The sequence below is a fragment of the Acomys minous genome, assembly GCF_964271855.1.
Source record: "Acomys minous genome assembly, chromosome: 9".
Classification (NCBI taxonomy): domain Eukaryota; kingdom Metazoa; phylum Chordata; class Mammalia; order Rodentia; family Muridae; genus Acomys; species Acomys minous.
Window position 1 is genome coordinate 22,724,091 of NC_140490.1, and position 26,102 is coordinate 22,750,192.

Consider the following 26,102-nt stretch of genomic DNA (forward strand, 5'->3'; position numbering starts at 1 on the left):
TCTTGATTTCACAATTTGAAGAGCTTTCGCTGATGAAATAAGTTCTGTGGTCCTGTTTTCTAAGAAATACATGCCATTTCTAATAGAGCATGTATTAACCAGATGAGTTTTTAGCACTGCAGTATAAACAGTACTGCATTCTGATTACAATACCAAAGCAGAGGTAAAACTTAGGCAAGATTAATCATTTACATGTATAAACATTTGGATTGTTTCTTTTTGCTATTGTGACTAGTAGTATGGATATTTGTGCTCAAGTTTTTGGTTGAACAATATTCTTTTGGTAGTACTGGGGAATTAACCCCTGGACTGGTGTGTGTTAGGCAAATATTCTACCACTGAGCTATACACCCAGCACAGAACATCTGTTTTCAGTTCTCTAGAGTTTATACTTGAGAGTAAATTGCTGGGTCATTTCTCTTTAGCTTTCTGCAGAACTGCCATACTTTCCCACCATGGCTACACTATCTTAAACATGTCTTCACTGTTACACACAGATCTAGTTTTCCATTCATCCTCATAAACACAAAATAGCCATCCTAATTAATGTGAAGTGATACTCTGGTGACACGTTTTTAACTGTGGAATTAAGTTGTTGCAGCTACAGTATGCTTATTTTAAAGTTTACCAAACTTTTTCCCAAAGCCCCCCTTCAGCAGCTGCTACTTATTTTTAGGAGAGGTTTTACTGCTTCCTTTAAAGAAATACAACCTTGAATGTAAACAGAAAATTCTGGTTAAAGCCTAAGATGTGCATAACAAAAGGCCATTTTTTTTTAACACTTAATTTCAGAGAACTTAATTTTAAATGGGTCTACTTTAAATTCCATTTTAGGTACAGACTAGCAGGTGGCAAGAATGTCTAAATACTAATTGCTGAGGAAATTAGATGGATATAATTAAGTATAATATAAATTATAATGTTTAATCATAAAAAGTTTTACTACATAAGTTTTAAATATCTAAATTCAAGGTAGCTTAAAATATAAGCCAATAAAGCTGGCACTTACCCTGTTAAATAAGGGGTGGGGAAGATTACTTCACCACCCTTAGTGTATTAACATACAGATGCTAAAATTTAATTTATATAGTAACTATAATTGTTACATAGAAATACAGTATATTTTGACAGAGAAGCTGTCAAAGCTGGGTATGGTGGCTCATAGCTAGATCCTAGCACTTGGGAAGTGGAAGCAAATGAATCAGTTCAGTGTCATCCACAGCTACTTAGTGGGCTGGAGGCCAACCCGACCAGAGACTGTCCCAGAGCAATTAAAGAACTGAGCTAATGGTGCTGTTACAGATTCCCTAAAACAAACTTCTGATGGAGTTGTGTACTTTTTAAAAAAGATTTATTATGGATACAATGTTCTGCCTGTATATATGCCTGCACACCAGAAGAGGGCACCGAATCTCATTATAGAAGGTTATGAGCCTCCATGTAGTTGCTGGGAATTGACTAAGGGACCTCTGGAAGAGCAACCAGTGCTCTTAACCTTTGAGCCATCTCTTCAGCCAAAAGGTACTTTTAAAGAATAGAGTTACATAGCTGGGAGGTGGTGGCTCACATTTTTAATCCCAGCACTTTTGAGGCAGAGGCAGGAAGATCTTTGTTAGTTCAAGGCCAACCTGGTCAGCCAGGGCTAACAGAAACCCTGTCTAGAAAAAACCAAAACCAAACAAACTAAAGAATGGAATTACATCACCCTTTTCATGTTTTTTCTCCATCCTAACCTTCCCATTATCGTAAACTGTTTCTTCGAGACAAGGTTTCCCTGTGTAGCCTTGGCTATCCTAGACTTACCTTGTAGACCAGGCTGGCCTCGAACTCACAACGATCTGCCTCCCGAGTGCTGGGATTAAAGACGTGTGCCACCACATCCGGCGAAAACTGGTATTTTTGTTTGTTTTTAATCTTAAGGAGCTTTTGGGATTTGAGTGTCAAACTGACAAAGTACGACACCTAAAAGAAACCCTGGCAACCCTTGTCTCCATGAAATGTCTATTTTAGACTTTCATAACTGCATTATTTTGTGACTGGCTTTCACTTAGGCTGTTGTAGCACCAGTACTGGTTTATGAATTTTCCATCGGTAGTTATACTACATTTTATTTATCCACTAGTAGATTGATGGACATTCGTACCATTTCCACAAATAATGTTGCTATAAACATTTGTGTACAAATTTTGTGTGGGTGTTTTCATTTCTTTTGGGCATCCCTCTATCACAAGAGCAACTTGTGGGGTCATGTGGAAACAGACTTAAATCTTGGGAAATTGCTAGAGTATTACTGAAAGCAGGTACACAACTCCTACTGACAATACAAGAGGGCTGCAATTGCTACACATGTTCAACACTAGTTTCCTCTCTGATTATAGGTATTCTAGTATGAAGTACTATTGGTTTTGCCTTTCAATTTATATTCCTCTAGGGAACATACAGTCCCTACTTATAAGACTCCTAATGGATTCCTAAAAGAGTATCACATCCTGCACTAATTTGTGTGTGTACATATTTATGATAAAGTTTAATTGATGTACTAAGCACAATATATTAACAATACATAGAAAAGTATAACAAGTTATTTAAAGCCCAATTCTTTGCTTGCTTGCTTGCTTGCTTGTTTGTTTTCTTGAGACAGGATTTCTCTGTGTAGCCTTGGCTGTCTTGGACTCTCTTTGTAGACCAGGCTGGCCGGGAACTCAGAGATCCACCTGATTCTGCCTCCCGAGTGCTGGGATTAAAGGCGTGTGCCACCACTGCATGGCCTCAATTCTTTCTTAAAAAATATTTTTGAGAGCCGGGCACGGTAGCACATGCCTTTAATCCCAGCACTCGGGAGGCAGATACAGGCAAATCTCTGTGAGTTCAAGGCCAGTCTGGTCTACATAGGGAGTCCAGGACAGCAAAGGCTACACAGAGAAACCCTGTCTCAAAAAAACAACACAACAAAGCAAGAAAAGAGCCAGGCGTGATGACGCACACCTTTAGTCCTAGCTAGCACTTGGGAGGCAGAGGCAAGCAGATAGCTGTAAGTTTGAGGTCAGCCTGGTCAACAAAGGGACTCCAGTTTCCAAAAACCAAAAGCCAAACAAAACAAAAACAAAAAACCAAACAAGGTTCGACACAAGGACTGAAACTGGAAAGCTAAAGTGTAGATGAGAGAATACTGTATATCCCTATTTGACACTAAGTCTGGGCAAAAAAAAGAACCACTGTAACTAAAGGCAGAACAGTTCCTAAGAACTAGTCCTGAAGTGCCTAATAAAACAGAATTCTTACCATTCATTGGCAGAGTGCAAATTGCTGACAAGGCAGAAGGGAACCTAGTTTTATTTCTTCTACTGTAACAATGACCTAGAAGGCATCAATAACACAGCTGCTTTACTTCTTTTTTACCTGAGTCCCAGTATTGCTATTCACTGAATCTAGCTTGTAATAATTGTTACTTAATAATATATTTGCCTAAATGTATCTAAAAACTAAAGAACTTCTAAATGGCGTGGTTTGTTTTGTTTTTTCCAGACAGGGTTTCTTCTCCCTGTAGTGCAGGCTGTCCTGGAGCTCTGCCTGAGTGCTGGAATTAAAATGTGCCACCATCGCTTGGCAAAAAAAAATTTTTTAAAAAAATATTGTACAGTATTCTGTCTGCATGCATACCTGCACACCAGAAGAGGGCACCAGATCTCATTATAGATGGTTGTGAGCCACCATGTGGTTGCTGAGAATTGAACTCAAGACCTTTGGAAGAACTCTTACCCTCTGAGCCATCCCTCCAGCCCATTTTTAGGTTAAAAAGACTTTTTTAATGTATGGTTTGTCTTCATGTGCCTGTTCACCACATGTACAATGCTCAGGATAGAAGAGCACATTGGAGCCCCTGGATACAGATAGTTGTGAGCCCCCATATGGGTTCTGGCAATCTGGAAGTCAGTGTGCTCTTACCCACTGAGCCATCTCTCTCTTAGTTTTTAAAATTACTATGGTGCTAACTTAGGATCCTACTCCTGAACTTAAGTTTTTTTTACTTTATATGCCATAAAAAAATACACTATATTTTCATTTTCTCCAGACCTCCCTTATTGAGAACTGATGGGCTAAGGAAGCTTCAATCACATCAAACGAAGCTGACTAATCGAACACTATCCCGGTAACATATTTCAGATACTCAAACTGTTTAACTTCAGTTTTTAAAAAAAATTTATGAACAATTTAGAAATACACATTTTACAAGTAATTGGCTTTAGAAACAAATTTTTGAAGCTGGGTGTAGTGGTGCACACTTTTAATCACAGCACTTCTGAGGCAAAGGCAGGTGGACCTCTGTGAGCTTAACATTAGCCTGGTCTACAAAGCAAGTACAAATACTGCCTGGGCTGTTACACATAGAAATTGTCTCAAGAAAACAAATGAATCAGTCATTTTTGATTCATGAGTTTCCCTAAATCCGTAGGAGCTATGAAGAATCATAAAAGGGCAGTTTATGTGAGATTGACAAAAATCCACTCCAACTAATATACTTACGGCATGTACCACTGTTGTCACCTTAATAAATCGCATACAGCGTTGTGTTAACATTTTGAAATGCTAAATTACGGTGCTTGTGGACTACTCTATCTAGAATAGCATCACTTAGCTATGGGTTCCACTAATGTTAGCTGCCAAATGTAGGCATACTTTTTTTTTTTTTATTTCTGAGAAAGGTCTCATGTTTCCCAGGCTGACCTCAAACTAAGAAATAGGCAATGACAATTTCTGGCAGTCCTTACACCTTCCTGGAGGTGTAAGCACTCTACCAACTGTGAGCTTGGTCACCAGCCCCTTCATACCCTCCTTCTGGATTCATAGTATGACAACAATTTCCTCTTCTTGATCTGACTTTTGAACTTCATGGCTTTAATTCTATTAGAAAAAAAAATAAAAAGTTCATACTGCACGTTTCTTTAATGCACTTAATAAGCCATGGTTGTTTACTGCCAACTTAAACCATTAGTAAACTCACTGGCATTTGTCTAGTTGGCCTACCATGTAGGGAGAAGACTTGGATAGGGACTTCACTGGATTGTAGCGTCTGGATCCAGCTCCTCTGGCCATCTGGTTGGGAAATGGGGCTAGCTTATGTGACTGATGGTGAGGATGCTTGAGAAGACACGTTGTGGGAGGAGCCACTATGAGGAAGACATGCTTGGGTCCAGAACTTTGCTATGTAAGGAAATCAGTTTCAGATACTGTTGAGGCTCAAAAGAACACACACTCATGGTTTTTTATCATTTTATTAGGAATAATTCCAAATGGGTTATGAAGAAAACTTATTCATTGAATTTGATGAGTTTTCAAAAATTCTTAATGAAGATCTGTTCATCAATAAACAGTAAAATTATCAGCAGAACTATCGTATACTGGGCAAAGAGTCAGGCTGATTCCAAAAGCAACATGCAACATAAAAAAGATAACAATATAAAGGAAAACAATCTGCTGAGTATTAAAAGTTATCTCAATATGAACTCTTTGCAACCAGCACAGAAGTAGCTATCAAATCCAAACCACATCAAGGTAAGTTTGGCTGATGGAAGCCTGGAGTGAGTAACAACGTGAGGTGGTGTGGGGACCCTCAGTACAAGAAAGCTGAGTAGTGTTTTGGAGCACATCTCTGGCCGGTACAAGCAGTCTTAGAAAATATTTTTTGGTAAGGGGTAGAAATAAATACAAATGGAATGCTACATTTTTAAATCAGCAGACCGTTGTAGGAATGATAAAGGTATCAGTAAAGTATCAAGGGAATAACTTTAAAACATTATTGGTGGGCTCAAAAAACACTCAAAACAGATTTGTTTAACGGTGTCTCGATAGCTATATATCCAGGCATTTAGGTTTAAGGGAAGTATAATAATGGATACTTTTCCCCCAAGAAGAATTTTTCTTTAACCCAAGCATATTGCTACATAGCAACATTGTACTTGGTAGACAATAATTGGCAACAAAACAAGTTTTAAATGCTGTAATTTCTGCCCAAACCTGTCTCAGGTATCCTTTAATAACCAAGATGCAAACTAATTTTGTCGTAATAAGCCTAGACCGATTCTATCAGACGACATGTGTCCTTGGTTGATCTCCAGTTTCTTTAACGTTTGGAAAGTTCATTTGACAGCCAGTCAAGTCCCTCATACAGGCCGGTCCCTTGCGTGGCACAAGTGGCTTGGACATACCACTGTGAAGAGAAGAGAACACATGATTAGCAGGGTGACACAGGCTGCCAGCTTTTTGGTTTTTTTGTTTTTGTTTTCAAGATAGGGTTTTTCTGTCACCCTGGCTGTCTTAGACTCACTTTGTAGACCAGGCTGGCTTCGAACTCACAGAGATCCACCTGCCTACACCTCCTAGAGTGCTGGGATTACAGGCGGGTGCCACCATGCCCAGCTAGACTGCCTTTTTAAAACAAAGAATATTAAGTCCCCATAAATGCCCAAGAGCCCTAATGAGTAAGTAATCAAAAGAATACAAGAATAGAAACTACAATCACAGTGATAAGCATAAGGAAATAAATAATCTACGTACATCCCACACACATGAATTTCACACTCTCGGTAACTACAAAGGTCACTCAAAATTATCGTTTAGGAATTTTATCACATTTCCTGTTTCTCACCATACCCACTTAAACTACATCTATTAGTAAATGAATTTATCCTTTTATTATACCCCAAAACTAAGTAGAACACATTTGCAGATTTGTTAGACTTGGATTTTTGTAGTACTAGAGATTATTTGCAGTGCCTCACATGCGCTAAGCAAGTCCTCTAACATTTAAGCTATAGTCCCAGTCTGAAAGGGATAAATTTCTGAAAGATGTTTGTTGATATTCTAAAAACTTTAAATTTTCACATACTTTTACTTTTGTAAAAAATAATTTTAGCAGAGCCAGAGGCAGGTGGATCTCTATGAGTTCGGGGTCATCCTGGCCCACAGAATGAGTCCAGGACAGCTAGGGCTACACAGAGAAACCATGTCTCAAAAACCCAAAAAGAAATAACTTACTTTAGGATATAACATATTACAAAAATTTTCACTTTTTAAACAGTAAAAATTCTTCCCCTCCCCCTTACCCCCGCTTTTGCTGTCCTAGTCTCACTCTGTAGACCAGGCTAGCATCAAACTCACAGAGATCTGCCTGCCTCTGCCTCTACCTCTCCCTGAGTGCTGGGATTAAAGGCGTGCGTCACCACACCCGGCTCTTAAACAGTAAAAAAAAAAATTTTTTTTTTCAAAACAGGGTTTCTCTGTGTAACAGCCCTGCCTGTCACTTTATAGTCCAGTCTGGCCTGGAACTCATGGAGACCCGCCTGCCTCTGCCTCCCAAGTGCTGGGATTAAAGGCGTGCGCTACCACCGTCGGCAGCAAAAATTCTTAATTGCTTGTATGACACAATAAAATCTAAATATTAAAAAGAGACGGGGGAGCACACCTGTAACCCCAGCACCCAGGGTGGCAGAGATTAGGCAGATTTGAGTTTGAGGCCAGCCAGGTCTACAAAGTCAGTCTAAGGACAGCCAAGGCTACAGAAAAAAGAAAAAGAAAAAGAGAGAGCCCTTGTCTCAAAACAAAGCAAAACAAAAATTCCCACAAAACTTCAAGCACCTAGAAAATGGATAGTTTATTCATTTTTAACTGACTAGTCTTATTTCACCTTAGAATAAAAAATGTATTTTAATGTTGCAAGGCCACTGTAGGTTTACCACGCGGCCAGATATCTATCTGAATGCCAAAGGGAGGGGAAGGATACAAATTCATATTGCCACAGCATGAAAAATTTCTGTCTTTTATGATGTATCTTTTTTTAATCCATGTGGCCATGGCAATAGGCTATACAATAAACAAGTAGTATCATATGTTCCTTGTTGACAAGTTAATGCAAAACTGTAGTAAAGTATGGGAAATGCTGTTTTGGGCAGCATCTGTTGTCTTTTGAAGACATGGTCTCATGTCTGTGATACAATTTATGTGTTAGATTTTGCCAATACACCAATCACTGATGTAAAATGATAAGCTATTTGATAGCAGGCACAATATTTCTTGGAATTTTGTACTCAAAATATATTTTTAAAAATGTATCAATAGAGGTTCCTCCATACGGTTTTAAAGTTAATAAGCAAAGAATACTAAACAATATGATCTAAAATATAGTTGCTATATCTCAGGACTTTTATGACCAACCCAAAGGGTAGGGCTTGGTATGACTGTATGGCTACAATCCCAGCTCTCAGTAAAGAAAAGCAGGAGGATATCCCTAAGTTCAAGGCCGAAATACACTATTTAGTGAGCAACACTTAAAAAAAGCAAGCCAAGTATAAGATTCTTGCTAAGCTGGATACTGCTCAGTAGTAGGGTGATTGCCTTGATCTCCCTAACTTGTGCAAGAAACACTCTGGGGTTAAAAAAAAACCCAAAAAACAAAACATATATATATACACACATATATATATTATATTGAAAGATACAAAAGAATGTCTGTAATCTCTACATATTCAACTCTTAGCACTATTACTGTATCAACATAGAACATAAAGCTGATAAAAATAAAAAATAGAAAACTGAGAGACTGCCAATGTTCTTTTTATTTTTCTTTCTCCCCCCCCCCCCACCAAGACAGGGTCTCTCTGTGTAGCCTTGGCTGTCTTGGATTCATTTTGTACACCAGGCTGGCTTCAAACTCACAGATCTGCCTGCCTCTGCCTCTTGAGTGCTGGGATTAAAGGCATGCGCCACCACGGCCGGCACATTTTATATTTTCTATAAATCATATTACCACATTTTTATAAGTGTTCGATCCGTCCAAAGGAAATAATTATAACTCATTTAAACTGGGCAGGCATTGTGGCATATGCAGAGATAGGCAGACCTTTTGTGTTTGAATCCAGCCTGGTCTCCATAGTAAGTTCAAAGTAAGTCAGGACTGCAGTGAGACTCTGCCTCCAAATATTAACAACAACAATACTAACAGGCAGCTGAGTATAAGCTTAATTACCCTATTTCACAAGTAAGGAGCTTAGTGTCACTTCCATATACTTACTGTTCTGTTACGGAGAGACTGAAGACCTAATTTATCTGTCATCTCACTGATGGCCATAGCATTTGGCAAATCCTGTTTGTTTGCAAAAAGCAGCAGCACTGCATCCTGCAGCTCATCTTCCAGAAGCTGAAAATAAAGGCTAAGCTGTTAGAAGCAACTCATCTTATGTCAGACTGACTACTCAACATTCCTCCTAAACAGACATTTTATTCCACAACGAACAAGCTATTAAACACCAATTAAATCTCTCTATGTAAATTTCAAGTACTCTTGTAAATCTTATATCCTTCAGTTTGAGCAAATAATGATTTGCCTTTAAGAAAATAAACTTGGGCAAGAGAGATGGCTCAGCGGTTAAAAGCACTGACTGCTCTTCCAGAGCACCAGGGTTCAAGTCCCAGTACCCACATGGCTGCTTACAACTGTCTGTAACTCCAAGATCTGACACCCTCACAGAGACACACATGCAGGTAAAACATCAATGCACATAAAAATAAATAAATAAACTATTAAAAAAAGGGGGCAGGGGGTGGGGGTGGAGAGATGGCTGCTCTTCCAAAGGTCCTAAGTTCAATTCCCAGCAACCACATGGTGGCTCATAACCATCTATAATGTGATCTGATGCCCTTTTCTGGCATGCAGGTGTGCATGCAGATAGAGTACTTATATACATAAAATAAATAAATCTAAAAAAAGAAAAAAGAAACTTTTTGCGTTGTTACTGTTTCTCGCCTAGACTAGCCTCAAAACTGTGATTTCACTGCTTCTGCTTCCCCAGTGCTGAGAATCACAGGTCTGTGCAGCAAAACTGTTCAAAGGCAATCATTCTACATTCTGTGGTGTACATCACCCACTCAGGCTCAGAACTGACAAGGACAAAAATATGTACCAATTATCCAGGATCATATGGTACTTAAGTAGCAAGCTTATTTAGGTATGATTCTTTTCTTGAACTTCTATCTTTTCCAGTGCAAGAGATATACCAAGAACAGATAAGAGTTGGTAAGAAGCTGGGCAATGGCGGTGCACACCTTTAAGCCCAGCACCCAGGAGGCAGAGGCAGATGGCTCTCTTTTGAGTTTGAAGTCAGCCTTGTCTACAAAGTGAGTCCAGGATAGCCAAGACTACACAGAGAAACTCTGCCTTAAAATGCAAAAAAAAAAAAAAAAAAAAAAAAAAAGAAGAAGTTGGCAAGAATAAGTTAATTGTGATACATTATATAATGTGGATAAATGTTGGGGAAAAAATAACCTATGCTACACCCAAGACTCTAATCTTAAATGATTATTACACTTACATGAAATTCAAAATAAGTGACTGTATAACAGGAATCAGAGCATAAAGGCTTTTCTGTGCATTCTTAAGAACTTAGAAACTATATTATAGTTTCCCAAGTTTATTTCTCCCTCTAAAATGTGTAACCATTGACTATTTTCAAAAACATACATCTTGAAAATGATCACTTAAAGTTCATACTCACCATTTTCTGAAGCACAGCTGCTCCTTCCTGAATTCTTTCACGATCATTGCTATCTACCACAAATATAAGACCCTAGGGAAGAATGTTTTAATTAATTATAACAGTTAAACTTAAGGGCCCCACTAAATATACACAGCAAAACAGTATGGAGTACTAAACATGGGGTAAAAGATATGCTCTTGTGTCCTAACTAGTTTTAAGTCAACAAGCTAGATTCATCGGAAAGGAAGAAACCTCATGAGAAAATGCCTCCAAGATCCAGCTGTAAATTACTTATTGATATCGAATGGCCCATCCCACGGTGGACAGATACAGTGGCCTCAGTTGGTCTACTCTGAGACCAGAGCATGCACAACCCTTCTAGAAGTCAGAAAGTGACCGCTATGAATCCTGAAGTCTGACGGCGTAGTAGCTGCGCTCTCTGCTTTTAAGTTTTCTGGGCTAAGACTGGCTTAGCTGGTGGAGTCCCAGCCTAGCATGCAGCAGCCCAGCATAAACTGGACGCAGTGTCAGCGCCTGGAGCTAAGAGGATCACAAGGTCAAGTCATCCTCATCTACAAGTAAGCCTGAGGTCAGCTGCGATACGTGAAAGCTGTGTCTCTTAAAAAGATTAGCCGGGCGTGGTGGCGCAGGCCTTCAATCCCAGCACTCGGGAGGCAGAGGCAGCCGTCCGTGAGTTCAAGGCCAGCCTCATTTACAGACTGAGTCTAGGACAGCCAAAGCTACACAGAGAAAACCTGTGTCAAAAAAACCAAAAAGAAAAGAAAAAAAGATTAATTTAGTAAATGAAAAACTTCAAGATGGGACTTGCCTACAAAGCAAGTCCAAGACAGCCAAGGCTACACAGAGAAACCCTATCTTTAAAAAAGAAAAAATTGGGGGCTGGAAAAATGGCTCAGTGGTTAAGAGCACTGTCTGCTCTTCCAGAGGTCCTGAGTTCAATTCCCAGCAACCACATGGTGGCTCACAACCATCTATAATGGGATTGGATGCCCTCTTCTGGCCTGCAGGTTTACATGCAAGTAGAGGACTTATATACCGAAAATAAATAAACTACCTATATATGTGTCAAAGAACTGCCTTTAAAAAAATTATATAGTTACTTTGTGTTACTAACAAAAATACTTTTTCTTAAAAATGGTTAACTTTAAGCTACAGGGAAGTTATTCTTGAAATCAAACACCTGATCATAATTACATTCTCCCTCTTCCCTTTCCTCCCTCCAACAACGCCCATGTACCTCCACCAAAGCCCTTTGTTCTCTTTCAAATTCATGGCCTCTTTTTCTTTGTTGTTAATGTTTATATTCCTAAATACATCAATATAACCCGCTTGGTCAATAGTTTTTATATACTTCATTAAAAAAAAAAAGTCTTGCTCTAAAATGTGGCCTTAGCTGCTAACTCTAATTGGGAGAAACAAGCCCTAAGCAAATATCTCATGAAAAATTCAAGATTTGCAGCTAGGGGTGGTGGCACACACCTGGTCCCAGCACTCAGGGGGGCAGAAGCAGGTGGACTGCTGTGAGTTCGAGGCCAGCCTGGTCTATAAAGCAAGTCCAGAACAGCCAAGGCTACACAGAGAAACCCTGCCTCAAAAAACAAAATCTCCAAGGTTTGCATGATCAAACAAAAATGGCGTCAGTAAGCATTTTGAAAATATCTACAAATATCACAATTTTATACAACAAAAGAAGTAGCATTAGGAAACAAATGAATTAAGATTTCTAAAAAAGCTGGGCATGGTGGGGCATGTCTATAGTCCCAGCACTTGGGAGGCAGAGGCAGGCGTTCACTGTGAGTTCAAGGCCAGCCTGGTCTACCAAGTAAGTCCAGGACAGCCAAGGCTACACAGAGAAACCCTGTCTCCAAAACAAAACAAAACAAGAAAGACTTCTAAAATTTTTCCAATGGCACAGTATAAGAAATTCTCAATTAATGAAACAATAGTTAAATTGCACCTCTATTAAAAGTCTATATCTTATATTATACTTAAAAGTTTGGTAAATGTTCTTTCCACAACTCTAACCCCTACAGAATTTTTCTGATTAAATAATTTCATTTTTTAAATGGGTGCGTGCCTGCATATGTGTATATATGTGTGTGTGTGTGCACGCGCGTGTGTGTGTGTGTGTGTGTGTGTGTGTGTGTGTCTGAGTGCTCTGTATATACACACATATAGGAGCCTGCAGGCAGAGGTATCAGAAGAGCGTTATTAGAGCCCCCCGACACTGGAGTTACAGATAGTTATGAAGCACCACCTGGGTGCTGGAAATCAAACCTAGCTTTTGCGAGAGCAATTAGCACTCTTAACTGCTAAGCCATCTTCCCAGCCCCAATCTCATTTTCTAACATTACAGCTTCTTTTTTTTTTTTTTCTAAATGTAAATAATGTCATCAGTTCAAGTAACATTAGTAAGAGAAATATTTCAAGAATAAATTCTAGGCCGGGCATAGTGGTGCATGCATTTAATCCCAGCACTCGGGATGCAGAGGCAGGTGGATTGCTGTGAGTTCAAGGCCAGCCTGGTCTACAAAGCGAGTCCAGGACAGCCACGGCTAACACAGAGAGACCTTGTCTCAAAAAACAAAACAAACAACAAAAACAAAACAAAAAAACAAAAAAGAAAGAAAGAAAGAAAGAAAGAAAAAAAGAAAGAAAGAAGTTCTAAGGCTGGAGAGATGGCTCAGCAGTTAAAAGCACTGACTGCTCTTCCAGTGGTCCTGAGTTCAGTTACCAGCAACCACATGGTGGCTCACAGTCATCTGTAATGTGGTCTGATGCCCTCATCTGGCCTGCAGGTGTACATGCAGATAGAGCACTCATATACATAATAATAAAAAATCTTAAAAAAAAAAAAAGGAATAAATTCTAAGCTAGTTCTTTCCTATAATAGCCTAGGATCAACAGTATGAAAAACCTAGGCTTCTAAAAATAAACACATCTGTTTTATGAAAAGATTACTTTAAGCCAAACAAATTGGGAGTGGCAGAGTTTGCTTCAGTGGTAAGAGCATTTCCTGCTCTGGTGAAGGACGCAAGTTCAGTTCCTAGTACCCACACAGCAGTTCCAACCACCCATAAATCCAGTTTCAGAATATCCAACAAACATCTCTGACTCTGCAGGCCCCAGGCATGTATGTGGTACACATACATATATGTAGGCAAAAAAGTACATACATATAAAATAAAAATGAATCTTTTTTAAAAAGCCAAATAAATTATTTAGAAAAGCAAAAGAAGAGCTGGAGAGATGGCTCAGAGGTTAGAGCACTGACTGCTCTTCCAGAGGTCCTGAGTTCAATTCCCAGCAACCACATGATGGTTCACAACCATCTGTAAAGTGATCTGATGCCCTGGAGTTCTGGAGTTCAGGTGTACATGCAGGCAGAATACTGAATATATAATAAATAAATCTTTAAAAGACTTGGAATTATCTAATGAGGAGAGAAGAATTTACCACAATAAACAATTAGTTTCATTTCAGTGTTAGGAGTAGAACTGGTTAGGAATACTAGAAATGCAAGCTGAAACAGCTTAGCTGTAATTACACCAGGCCACAGAGAGCTTTCCCTAGCAGGCAAGAACTCCTAGGATGAAGAATGGTCTAGCTTTTAATTCTAAGGTCCAGAGAGGCCAGGACTAGATCAAACCTCAAGATCATGACTAACATGTCTTACGAAGATTCTAAACAAATACAGGGCTAATACTATTGTTTTAAAGTTTAAAAATAAGCAAGATTTAAATCATGCCTAATTTTGTTTCAAATATATAGTCCCCAAAATAAATATCTACAACTTACCTTAAAACAGTTTACGGTGCTAGCACACTGCTGATGAGCAGTGGTTAAGCATGTCCTCATAACTGATACCAGTCATGTATGACAGCTTATTGTGATAGTTTCTAGTTCCACAATCAAGTTTTTTAATATATTTTTTCATATATTTAATACGATATACTACTTAAGTCAGGATGGGTGCAGACATTCAACATTCACTGCTACCAGGCTATAATGTACCTCAATGGAGAATAAGCACAACACTGCACATCTTAAATATCCCAAATGTTTAATATACTACTTCAAAAAATTCCCCACTTTGGTAGTTAACAAAACCTGATGTATAACCCATCATATGGTAGAAAAGACAAGCGAACTGAGACCAGGTTAGCAAAAAAGGAATTCTCAATCTCTCTCTATTTTTTTTTTTAAAGACAGGCTCTCCCTATGCAGCCTTAGCTGGCCTGGAACTTGCTATACAGAAAAGGCTGGACTTGAATTTACATTTATTCTCCTGCTTCCCAAGCTACGATTACAGGTATGTGCCACTGCCGCCCAGCACAGAGTTTCAGTTTCCTCACATTAGAAACCCCAACACAATGATGCATGCCTGCAATCGCAACACTCAAAGAGAAAAAACAAACAAAACAAAACAAAACAAACAAACAAAAACCCCACAAGACAGGAGAATTAGAATAGTTCTTCTCACCAGGAAGTGATTTTTGGCCCTAGGGAAGTTTCTTAGGCAGGTGTGCAAGCCTTTGTAGTTGTCACAACCTGACTGGGAAGGTAGAGTGACTCCTGACATTGAATAGGCAGACACTGAGGATGCTGCTAAACATCCAAGAGAGGCTTCCCCACAGTTCAGAAATGTTAACAGAGCTACTGTTTAAAGAACCCAAAGTGGCAAAATCAGTACAAGAGAACTTGATAGAAGTACAAAATCTAAGAAGCCTGTCCCACTGAACCAATCTGTATTTTCCACAGACACCCGGCTGATTCCTATGCACACTGAGGTGCTAGCATGCTAAGGCTGCATGGCTTATATGCCCAAGATTCTGACTTATAACTAGACTTTAGAGATGTTTCAAAACTCTCCCAGTGGTCCAAAATGCAACCAAATTTGACAACCCATAATCTACGCAATCACCAAGGTCTCTTTCACACCAGCAAATCCTGAATAATAATATAAAAGCACCCTTACAAGTTACCACAGCGGGCTGAGCTAAATCAAGTTGTACCACTGTCTTATTAGATCCACTGGGATACACACCTTAATCTCAAAATTAAGGTTAAAATAAAAAGAACTACTGATGAAATGATTCATTCTTGAGAATTCATTTGCTCCCACTCAAAATCTCACTGGAGCAGTTACACTTGGTTCTTCCACAGCCTGGAACTGAGCTGTCAAAGGCACGAGTAAGCGCATACTAAAGAACGAGAGTGGAACTGAGAAGGCTATAGACCGGGCAGGCATTCACTGTGAAGTTCAGGTGTAGGATGCGTCAGTCCTGGCTCCCGGTATGCAGCGCGCCTCACCTGCGTGTTCTGGAAGTAATGCCTCCAGAGAGGCCTAATCTTGTCTTGGCCGCCCACGTCCCACACCGTGAAGCAAATGTTCTTATACTCCACTGTTTCCACATTGAAACCTGTGAGAAAAAAAAACACAAAATGACCACTGGGCACAACAGCGTACCAAGAAAATAAACCCCTGTGATCAGAAATTCTCTTTTAAGTCTTTTTAAACCTCACCAAGTCATCTCTAAGATTAACAAAAACAAATCTTAATTTCTTTGTTTTTTTGAGACAGGGTTTCTCTGTGTAGCCTTGGCTGTCCTGGGCTCACTCTGTAGACCAGGCTGGCCTCGAACTCACAGAGATCCTCTTGCCTCTGCCTCCCAAGTGCTGGGATTAAAGGCGTGCGCCACCACGCCCGGCTCAAAATTTAATTTTATACTGTATAAAGTTATCTCTACATTTTCTTACCAATGGTAGGAATGGTGGTGACTATCTCCCCTAACTTCAGTTTGTACAGAATTGTCGTCTTGCCAGCAGCATCCAATCCAACTAGAAGAAGACACCATAGATTCAAAATCTGATCAAACATATGTAAGGAAGCAACTCAACCATAATTTAGTTTCAAAGAAAAAGTTAACTGCTTGATACACAAATAAGTTAAATGTAATTGTTCTCATTTCTGCCCCGCCCACTAAATCAACACGTCCTACAACTCTTTCTCGATTTTTCCTTTTAGACCTAGAGACCAATGGCTTTCAACTTGCAGATTGCAACCCCTTTAGGGGTCAAATGATCCTTTCACAGGGGTTGCCTGAGACCATCTGCATATCAGATACTTACATTAGATTTATAATAGTAGCAAAATTATACTTATGAAGTAACAGTGAAAATAACTGTGGCTGGGGTTCAGCACAGTGTGAGGAACCGTGCACTAAAGGGTCACAGCACGGGGAAAGTGCGAGCCGCTGCTACAGACAGAGAAAAAGAGTATCTGACATACTTGAGTGCTAATCTCTGGGCACTGCGCCATCAACCAGCTGGGTGCCTTTGCTTGTTTGGAGCAGAGGGGCCTCATACTCATTATGTGGCTGAGGATGGCCTTTAACTCTTGCTATTCCTGCCTCTATATGCCTGAACACTACTGCTAAGATTATAGGAGCATTGCATCTGTTAGGAATGGAAGAATCCAGCACACTACACCAACTAAGCTACATTTCCAGACCAAAAAATAATACACTCAATAACTACACATTGTGTTTTGAATAAATGTTCCTCATGCTGGAGATGTGACTTAGTGGTTAAAAGCAAGTACTGGTTTAGTTCCTGGCATCCACTATCAGCTCACAAGCACCTATAACTCAGGCCCTAAGGGACTCGATGCCTTCTTCTGGCCTGCACAGGTGCTACACTCATGTGCAAGCCCACACCCACACACTGGCACATGTATACACATAGTTAAAAATTAGAAGTAAAATCTTCCTTTTAGAAAGTTAATGCTAAGAGGGAACAGATGTAGTCATGTCCTAGTCTCTGTAGTAACATCAAATATGCACAAATAAGATTCAACGTACTGATCTGGGTTATGAAAATGGACCCATCATAGTCTTCTCTAATTCTTAATTTTGTTGTCTTGTTTTGTAACACAGGGTCTCATGTTGCACAGCCTGATCTCAAACTCACATCATATCAAAGCTGGCCTGGACACCCTGATGCTTCTGACACTGCCTCTGAAATGCTGGAATTACAGGCATGTGCCACCACACATGGCTAAATGATGTCTCTGTTCTTAATCCATGAAACACAGGTAGGCAGGGGGATATACTTGTTTATGGGACAAAGTCTATATCAGAAGGTGTTATATAAGCCTCTTTATTATAGAAGAAAATTTAAGTGCTTTTAAGTATGACTCTTAAAACCTACATCTTGTTTTTATACTACTGCTCTCAGAAATAAAAAACAGTATCTAATAACTTCATTGAATGTACTTTTGTTTGCTGAGACTGGGTAGCACTGGCTATTCTACAGACCAGGCTGGCCTCGAACTCAAGACATCTACCTGCCTCTGCTTCCCAAGTGCTGAGACTGAAGGCACGCACCACCGTGCCTAGTCTTTTCCTTTTTTAAAAAAGCTTATCCCAGAATTTTAAAACTAAATCAACTAAGCACTAGTTCAGGTAAAACATCTACTTAATGTTTAGATCAAACCACAACTTAACACATGAAAACAATGCTAGTGGTTTTAACCTCACCCATCCAGTTCATATTTCTGTGCATGTAGGTTTGACTTTTTTCAGTTTCTCCAAGAGAAATGAAAAGCTACAGAAGTTGGACTTCCACCTATAAAACAACCTTTTCTGCTCTGTATCCTGCAAACAGTAGTGTCTCTTTGGAGATGTTGTTTAAAAGAAAGAAAAGAAAGTCACCACTCCTCTTGACGGAAACAGAAAAGGCCCTTAAACACAAATATGGTCTGTACTCCCAGCAATATTTCGGCATCTAGCTGTGAGAATATGGGAGGTGAGGAGGGGTGCTGAGGGGCGGAAGAAGGGTGGGGATCAAGCACGTATTCCTTTTCTTATTCCTACGCTCCCTAATTGACCCTGACTCTCATTTGTTGATCCGGGTACCACTTATAGGCCCTACAAACACTAACTTTTAAACAAAGTATTTGTTTTTCAAATGTGGAACAGTATCAGTAAGATAAGCAAATCTGAGGTGGTAGCTTAATGGTATCTTCAGAAAAAAGGAAAAAAAGGAGTGAAACAGAACCAGACCTTCCAATTCTATGAAGAATTCTTTTAAGGCTTCTCTGGGTGATTGTGATCAAATTTTACTAACCTCAAAACTCACCTTAGGGCCAGATGGGGTGTCATGCCTTTATTCCCAACACTTGGGAGGCAGAGACAGATAGATCTCTGTGAGTTTGAGTCTACGCACATAGCTAGCTGTTCACAAACATGCACAATGACATTATCATGAGAACTAAAAATAACTATAATCAATTTCCATCAACTGATAAATGGATAAACACAATGCAATTACCATTTGGCCACAGACATCACAGAACACTAATACATGTTACACATATTATACAAATTAAGAAAACAACTGTGCCAACTGAAAGCACTACACATAAAAAAATCCATATATTATTATTATTCCACTAGTAAAATGTCCAGAACAGAAAAACAGAAACAAAGTACATTAGTGGTTGCCATGGATGGTGAAAGAAAAAATGGGAGTGACTGATAAAAGTTATGGGATTCATTCTGGGCCGTCATGAAAATATTCTAGAATTTGACAGTGGTGACTTATACTTCAGAGGTGGCACATTTTTTATTAGTTTAATTATTTTGTGAGTTACTATGTGTGCGTGTGTGGCTGCACGCATGGTGCCTGCGGAGGCCAGAGGACAGCTTGCAGCAGCCAATTCTGTCCTTCTGCCATTCCAGTTGTCAGGCTTTGCAGCAAGTGCTGGGACATCTCGAAGGCCCAGGTGACTTACGATTTACGAGCATATACCTCTATTTACAAAAATCAGAAAAACAAAAGAGTTGGTCAGTGGTGAATCTCAGAATATGGGAAATGGGACAGAAGAATCAGGACCCATCCGAGGCCATAAGAGACCTTGTCTCAGAAAATACCCATCAACATAAGAAAGGTAATTCTGATGCCAGAGCTTTCAAATAATACTAATATATTGTAATCTTACTTTTAGGATGTTAAGACTATTATATCTTAATATCTTATCTAATTCCTCAGGAGTTTGACCATCTAAAGAGAAACTAGACCTACCAGGTACAGAAAAAATAAGTTTAGGGGGGCTGGAGAGATGACTCAGAGATTAAGAGCACTGACTGCTCTTTGGGAGGTCCTGAGTTCAATTCCCAGCAACCACATGGTGGCTCACAACCATCCATAATATGATCTGATGCCTTCTTCTGACCTGCAGGTGTAAATACAGGCAAAGCACTGTATACATAATAAAAAATAAATCTTTAAAAAAATAAGTTTAGGTTTTGCTAAAATTAATGTTTGAATTTTTCTTCTACCCAACATAACTGAGTATTTCCCCTTTTATGAACAAATTAATTAGCAACAAGTTATCAAAGGCTAGTAATTATGTTTAAAATAACAGCCTAAGAAAATGCTTGTAATTTATTAAGTAAAAAGGGAACACAAAACGGGTTTAAAGGACTAAAACCTGCTAAAATATGGGGAATAAATGTGACAAGTAGGAACTGAAGAGATGGCTCAGTTGCAAGCACTGTTGTTCTTCTAGAGGACCCGAGTTCAGTTCCCAGCACCCACATCGGGCTGTACACAATGGCCTGTAACTATAGCTCCAGGAGATCTCAGATACACATAGAGTAAGTAATAATAGTGAAATGGTTGAATTATAGGTGATGATCACTTTTTTTCATGTCTTAATTTTACAAAAAGAGGATTTATAAAAAAAATCAGAACCAAGAATTACCTAATTAAAAGATTAATAAAATATTAAGGGGGGAAATGTGGAACATCCATCACTCTAGATTAAAGCCTCACTCACTCGTACATTTTTATTACTTAGTATATTTTTTAAAGATGTATTTATTTATTATATATACAATGTTCTGCCTACATGTATGCCTGTACACCAGAAGAGAGCACCAGATCACATTATAGATGGTTACGAGCCACCATGTGGTTGCTGGGAATTGAACTCAGGACCTCTGGAAGAGCAGACAGTGCTCTTAACCGCTGAGCCATCTCTCCAGCCCTTATTAGTATATTTTTAAATGAGCAAATAGAGGGTCCTTCCAGGTACTCAGGAGGTAGATCAGAAGTTCAAGTTCAACCTCAGCTACTGAGGAGGCTAGCCTGGGCTACACTGAGATCCTTTCTCAAAGAACCTGGCAGGGCGGCTCAGTGAGTATGCATTCTTCATCCCCATAAGCCTTCCCCCAAGGTCAAAGAAGATAGTAATTAGTAAGTCTTCTACAAAATACATTAGTAATTTCGGAAATAAATTTAAGTATTTATTTGCCAAAAGTACACCTCATCACAGACCTCTAAGATATAGACCTGCCTTACAGTTCAGAGCTACTGCTTTCTAACTCTGGCTACCTGAGTAATCTAAGATGAAAACTAGTCCTTGAATTTGAATTTAGTATTATTCAAATGAGTAAACATTCCTTATAAATAACTAGTACATCATTTCTGTGGATCAATAGTCTAGAAGATGTTAAATTCAACATATTTCACTGGCTTTTTGTTAGTGTTTAAAAAACAGTATTACTGGCCTCAAATTTGAGATTCTCTGGTTTTAGCCTCCTTGGTGCTGGGATTACTGACACACCCCATTATGCTACCCCTGGCTTGGCTGACTTTTAATTATGGGTAAGTATTAGCCATATCTTCCAACATCTTCTCAAATTAATTTTGGGAGATCTGCTGGTATAGAAATTAAGTTTTCATTTCCACAGTCCTTGAGCAAACCAAACTCTTAAACCAGGCTAATTACTGTCTCTCAATACACTTCTAAACAGTAATCTAGGGCTACAGATGTAGCTCAGTGGGTGTGTATGTGGTCAAAACTCAAGAGATCCAGCAGCAAAAAAATAGCATATGAGAGGCTATTGACTCAAGAAGGTGTATATAAGCCTGATAGAGAAAATAGGAACCCACTAATGAAAGAGAGGGGAAAAACAAACAAAAAACCCCAAACATTTAGGGCTAGGCTAGGGTAGAGTAGAGGCGCAAGGCCTTGGGTTCCATTTTCAACCCCGACCCCCCGACATACACAGAGGGAAGGAGGAAGCACTTGTACACATGTGTACATGCAATCACTGGAATTCCCAATACTAATAACAAGGTCAATCACTCATAAAGCCACTAAGACAAAAACAAGAACCAAAACAAAACAAAGACAACAAAAAGCACCGTCAAACTTGAGTTACCAAACTTCCAAGCCACTATGTTCCTGGTTCATGCACATAACCATGACATTTATACTTCCTCTGATGAGTTACCGTAAAAGTTGACTTTATGACTAGAGTGCTTTTAACCAAGGAAAACTGAGTATTTCTAAAATTAAAGTGTAAAATAAGAACAGCAGCCAGCAGCCAGACAGTGGTGGTGGACCCCTTTAATGCCAGCATTCGGGAGGCTGAGGCAGGCGGATCGCTGTGAGTTCGAGGCCCGCCTGGTCTACAAAAGCAAGTCCAGGACAGCCACACCCTGTCTCAACCCCTCCCCCCCGCCCCCTCCCCCACCCTCAAGCCAAAAGCAAACCTGCCAGGGGTGATGGTGTACACCTTTGATCCCCGCATTTGGCAGGCGGCAGTAGCAGGTGGCTCTCTGAGTTCGAGGCCAGCCTCAGCTTTATAATGAGATCCAGGACAGCCAGGGCTGCAGAGAGAAACCCTGCCTCATATAATAACAATAAACAACAAAGAGAAAAACAAACCTGAGCGATCAAACCCTTAATCCTAAACCATGAGTCTTTCCCCTCCATAATCACAGTTAACAATGGTACCTCCTTGCCTATTTCCGTTCTCTTCCAACTGGGATGGAGAGGAATGTTTCTCAACATAATGAAGGGCTTAAAGCCCCATTCTGCACCTTCTCCTTCTGCCCCTTTAGCCATTACGAGACCGTGACAATGAGAGCCCATTCACAGTGAGTTCGTTACTTTTCAGTAACCCAATCTTGTACTCCCATCATCCCAGGCCCAGGTCCCGCCTCTGACCTCAGGTTCTATTTCCCACTGCCAATCTCCAACCACTGAGAGCTTAAATTACACGCCTGCCCGCCTAAAATAATTGTTCCTTTCATAAAGGGTATCTGCAAAATTGTGGGTGGCAAACAGTTTCACTTAGCTTTGTGAATGAATCATGAACAATTGTTTTACGGATTGTAAAGAAGCTGAATGAACAGGGAGTGACAAGGTAACCAACTGTACACCCGAACTCAAGTGCTCCATGGTGGATGGTCAGAACAATCCTTTTCTCCTCACACCCAACAAGTGTCAATATTCAGTATTCCAGGGGCTTTTTTTTTTTTTAAAGGCATTATTCAGGTCCTTGCAACTCAGCTGTGAGGTAACTGCTGTACTAAGGAAAGACAGCTTACAATGCCCAAACAAATGGCCTCCGCTGGGCAATAAAAACCTGTCACTGAGAAGCAGTTTTCAAACAAACTATTTTTTTTTTTTAGTAGATCAATTCTGGTACTTTAGAACTATACGGTTGTTTCTTTTTTTAATCATTTCTAAAAGCTGACTTTTAAATTTATTATTATCCAGGCCAGACAGATAAAATTAGTTTGAAAGAGCAAAGATAGTAAACCAAACAAGTTTGGCGTTTTAGGATTAGAGCTGAAAGACAGTCATGGGATAAAATTCCATTCTCACAGAATAAGCTACATAATCATGAGAAAATAAAGTCGAATCCAGAGCAAGGCAAAGCTTCGCAAACTGAGCTCAGAGGGCTCCGGGCTTTTTCTCAAACCTTGGGTGCTCCTTCGCTGCAGCGGGCCTGGTCACTTCCTGCCCCAGGCGGCTCCTGGCCCCGGTCACATACCAATGGTGTGTGCACAGGGCGTACTCGACCAGGAAAGGGGGAGGAGGAAGGCCGGAGTCGCCCAGCCTCACTCTCCACCGCTGCCCACAGCCACGAAAGCGAGGTGGAAGATTGCACCCTTAGAATGGGCTTCACCAGTGTGAACTAACCCTCCATCTCCGCTAAATCGTCTCGGGCTCTCAGTTAGATCAGAGAGAGAGAAAGGCACGCAAAGCCAAGAGCAAGTCAATCTGGCTCAACTCTCTGGCTCAGCCTCGGTGGAAGAGAGATCACACCCCCCGCCCCCCATTGTTCCCCCGAAGGATCCTTCTTGGCAGCCCTCCCCCACCGCAGCCGGAGAAGGCAGGGCCCGAGACCCCCGGCGCAGACACCTGGCCCTCCCCGGCTCCCCACCCGCTCACTCACCCATCAAAATGCGCATCTGCTTCTTGCCGAAGAGGCGCGAGAAGAGAGAGGAGATGGTGAGGCCCATAGCGGTGGTGGCACTTGCGACGGTCAAAAGAAGGGGTCTGGTGCGTCCTCGGGCCTTCTCGGTTCCGGCTCACAGCCAAGCGGGCGGAAGGGAAGAAGCTGGGAACCTGTCTCGCAGGCTGGCGTGTCGGCGAAGCCGCGGGACACGACGTAGCGGGACCAGGACCTGCTCGGCGACTGGTGCGGTGGCTCCGGCGCGGCGTTAAGTGTACGGCTGTGCCACGTCACACGGAGGCCAGCGGAGACTCTGGCGGCGGCCCGCCCGCTCCAACGCGGACAGAATCGCGTCACCGCTGCCCCACCCCCCTGCGTCGCTGACGCCGCCCGTGCCACGGCGCCTGCGCGCACAGGGCAGGAGCCAGCTCCGCCGACGTGCGACCAACCGGACGTGGAGTCCAGCGAGGACGATCGGCACATGCGTACGGAAGGCCATGCAGGTTCCCATGATTCCTTGCTTCATCACTTCCAATGGGGTTCGAAGTGAATGGCTTCCGCCCGGACGAGTAGTTGTAGTCCACGATTCCAGGCAGGCAAGATGTGCATTGTGGTCTAAGTAGTGACGTTTGCTGACCTTTGGGTGACTTCCTCCTTCCGGGAGTCTTGGTGGTTTCCCTCTCCTGCATGTGTAATCGATCCTTGCTTGCCACCAAGATGTTTGTCACAATTAAGTAACGAAGATGCACCTCCTTTTAAACAATAAAGATTTCCCAGGCTAGGTAGAAAGATGCGCTGGGACGGATTTCTTGTGAAATATCGTCAGTAGCCCGGCCGCTCACAGCAAGCTGGGATAGGAGATCCAGCGACAGCCCGCACAACAAAGGAAAGTCCTTACTTGTATAGACTTTTTTATTCTCCCCGCCCCCACTGATAGACCTCTACAGTCTCTCTGTGAAGGGAGAGAGGGCTCTGAGTTTAGCAGTTTAATGAAAATATTAGATAGTAAATAAGCGAGGGTGATCTTCACAGGAGCAGCATCTGACCCTAGCTTCTCTAGAAATCATTAAAAACAGTCTTGCTGGCAGAGTAAGGGTGGAAAACTCCTAGGCCCGACGCAAAGTTATACTGTGATCGCTAATTCCATTAATCACAAGGATGGAACCCAGGATTTCAAGCGTGCTAAGAAGCCTTCTACCACTGTTGTACAGAGATGGTAAACCGATCTCAAATTTGTGATCCTCCCTGTCAGCCTCCAGAGAGGCTTGTACCACCACACCCAGCTGAGTATAAATGCTTTGAGAAGCCAACTAAAAGACTGCATTTCTGAGACTTCTCTATTCCCAGAATAATAATGAAAGGCTTGCTACTGTTTTCTTGTTACAAAATAAGGTATAAATATCTGTGTATTTTTAAAAGCAAATTCTCTTAAGAATTTTCCACCAATTTCCCTTACCACTATTGCTTGTTTACAGCTAGTAGTACCCACAATCCCACCCTTCATAGTCAGTGTTCACCAACTCAGTATTTTCCTTGGGAAGGCACTTTTTAACCAAGAGATTTTCGATTTCTTGGGCTCACAGTGTGATGACTTCATAAATAATGTTATTAGCAACACTTCACCTTTTCCCTCCTGTCTGAAAGCATGAAGAAAGCAGACACTCTGGCACACCACAAACAATGATAGGGAGATGACCAAATACAAGATGGTATATCCATACTCTAGACTAGACCAGGAGTTAGAACAAATCAGAATGATACACAGTATCCTAATAAAAAGATTTACAAAGTAATGTTAGTGGAGCTGGGGACAAAAGTAGATACAGCAAGATTTCTGAAGCCACTGCACGTCTGTAATCCCAGCATTCAGGGAGACAGAGGAAAGTGGACTCTATGAATTTGAGACCAGCCTGGTCTACAAATTCAGTCCAGGACAGCCAAGGCCACACAGAAAAACCCTGCCTGCCCCCCCCCAAAAAAAGTCTGGGGATATAGTTCAGTTAATAAGAGCTTTGGGTTCATTCATTCCCCAGGACCACGTGTAATCCTAGCACTTGAGAGGCGGAGATGGGATGGTCAAGAGTCCAAGGGCATGCCCCACTATGTAGTTTAAGACTAGCCTGGAAAACACAAGCTTGGCTTTAAAACAAAATTCTAATTTCTCAAGTCTGTTATAGGGCACATTCGTAATCCAGGCTCTTGGGAGATAGAAAGCGGAGATCAGGAAGACAAGGTCATCATTGGCTGCATAGCAAATGTGAGGCTAGCTTGAACTATATGAGACCCCAGG

The 26,102-nt window shown here is 40.9% G+C and overlaps 1 protein-coding gene across 1 annotated transcript; it reads right to left on the bottom strand.

Annotated features, from left to right (window-relative positions):
- Positions 1–647: 647 nt before the first annotated feature.
- ARF4 (ARF GTPase 4) lies at positions 648–24,139 on the bottom strand. The gene is made up of 7 exons (XM_084793956.1): positions 23,813–24,139; positions 16,311–16,391; positions 15,864–15,973; positions 10,548–10,619; positions 9,068–9,193; positions 2,919–6,208; positions 648–2,615 (listed from the first exon to the last, which is right to left on the bottom strand). The coding sequence occupies exons 1-6, from the start codon at positions 23,877–23,879 to the stop codon at positions 6,122–6,124; spliced, it is 543 nt and encodes a 180-aa protein (XP_084650082.1). The 5' UTR covers positions 23,880–24,139; the 3' UTR covers positions 648–2,615; positions 2,919–6,121.
- Between the last annotated feature and the right edge of the window lie 1,963 nt (positions 24,140–26,102).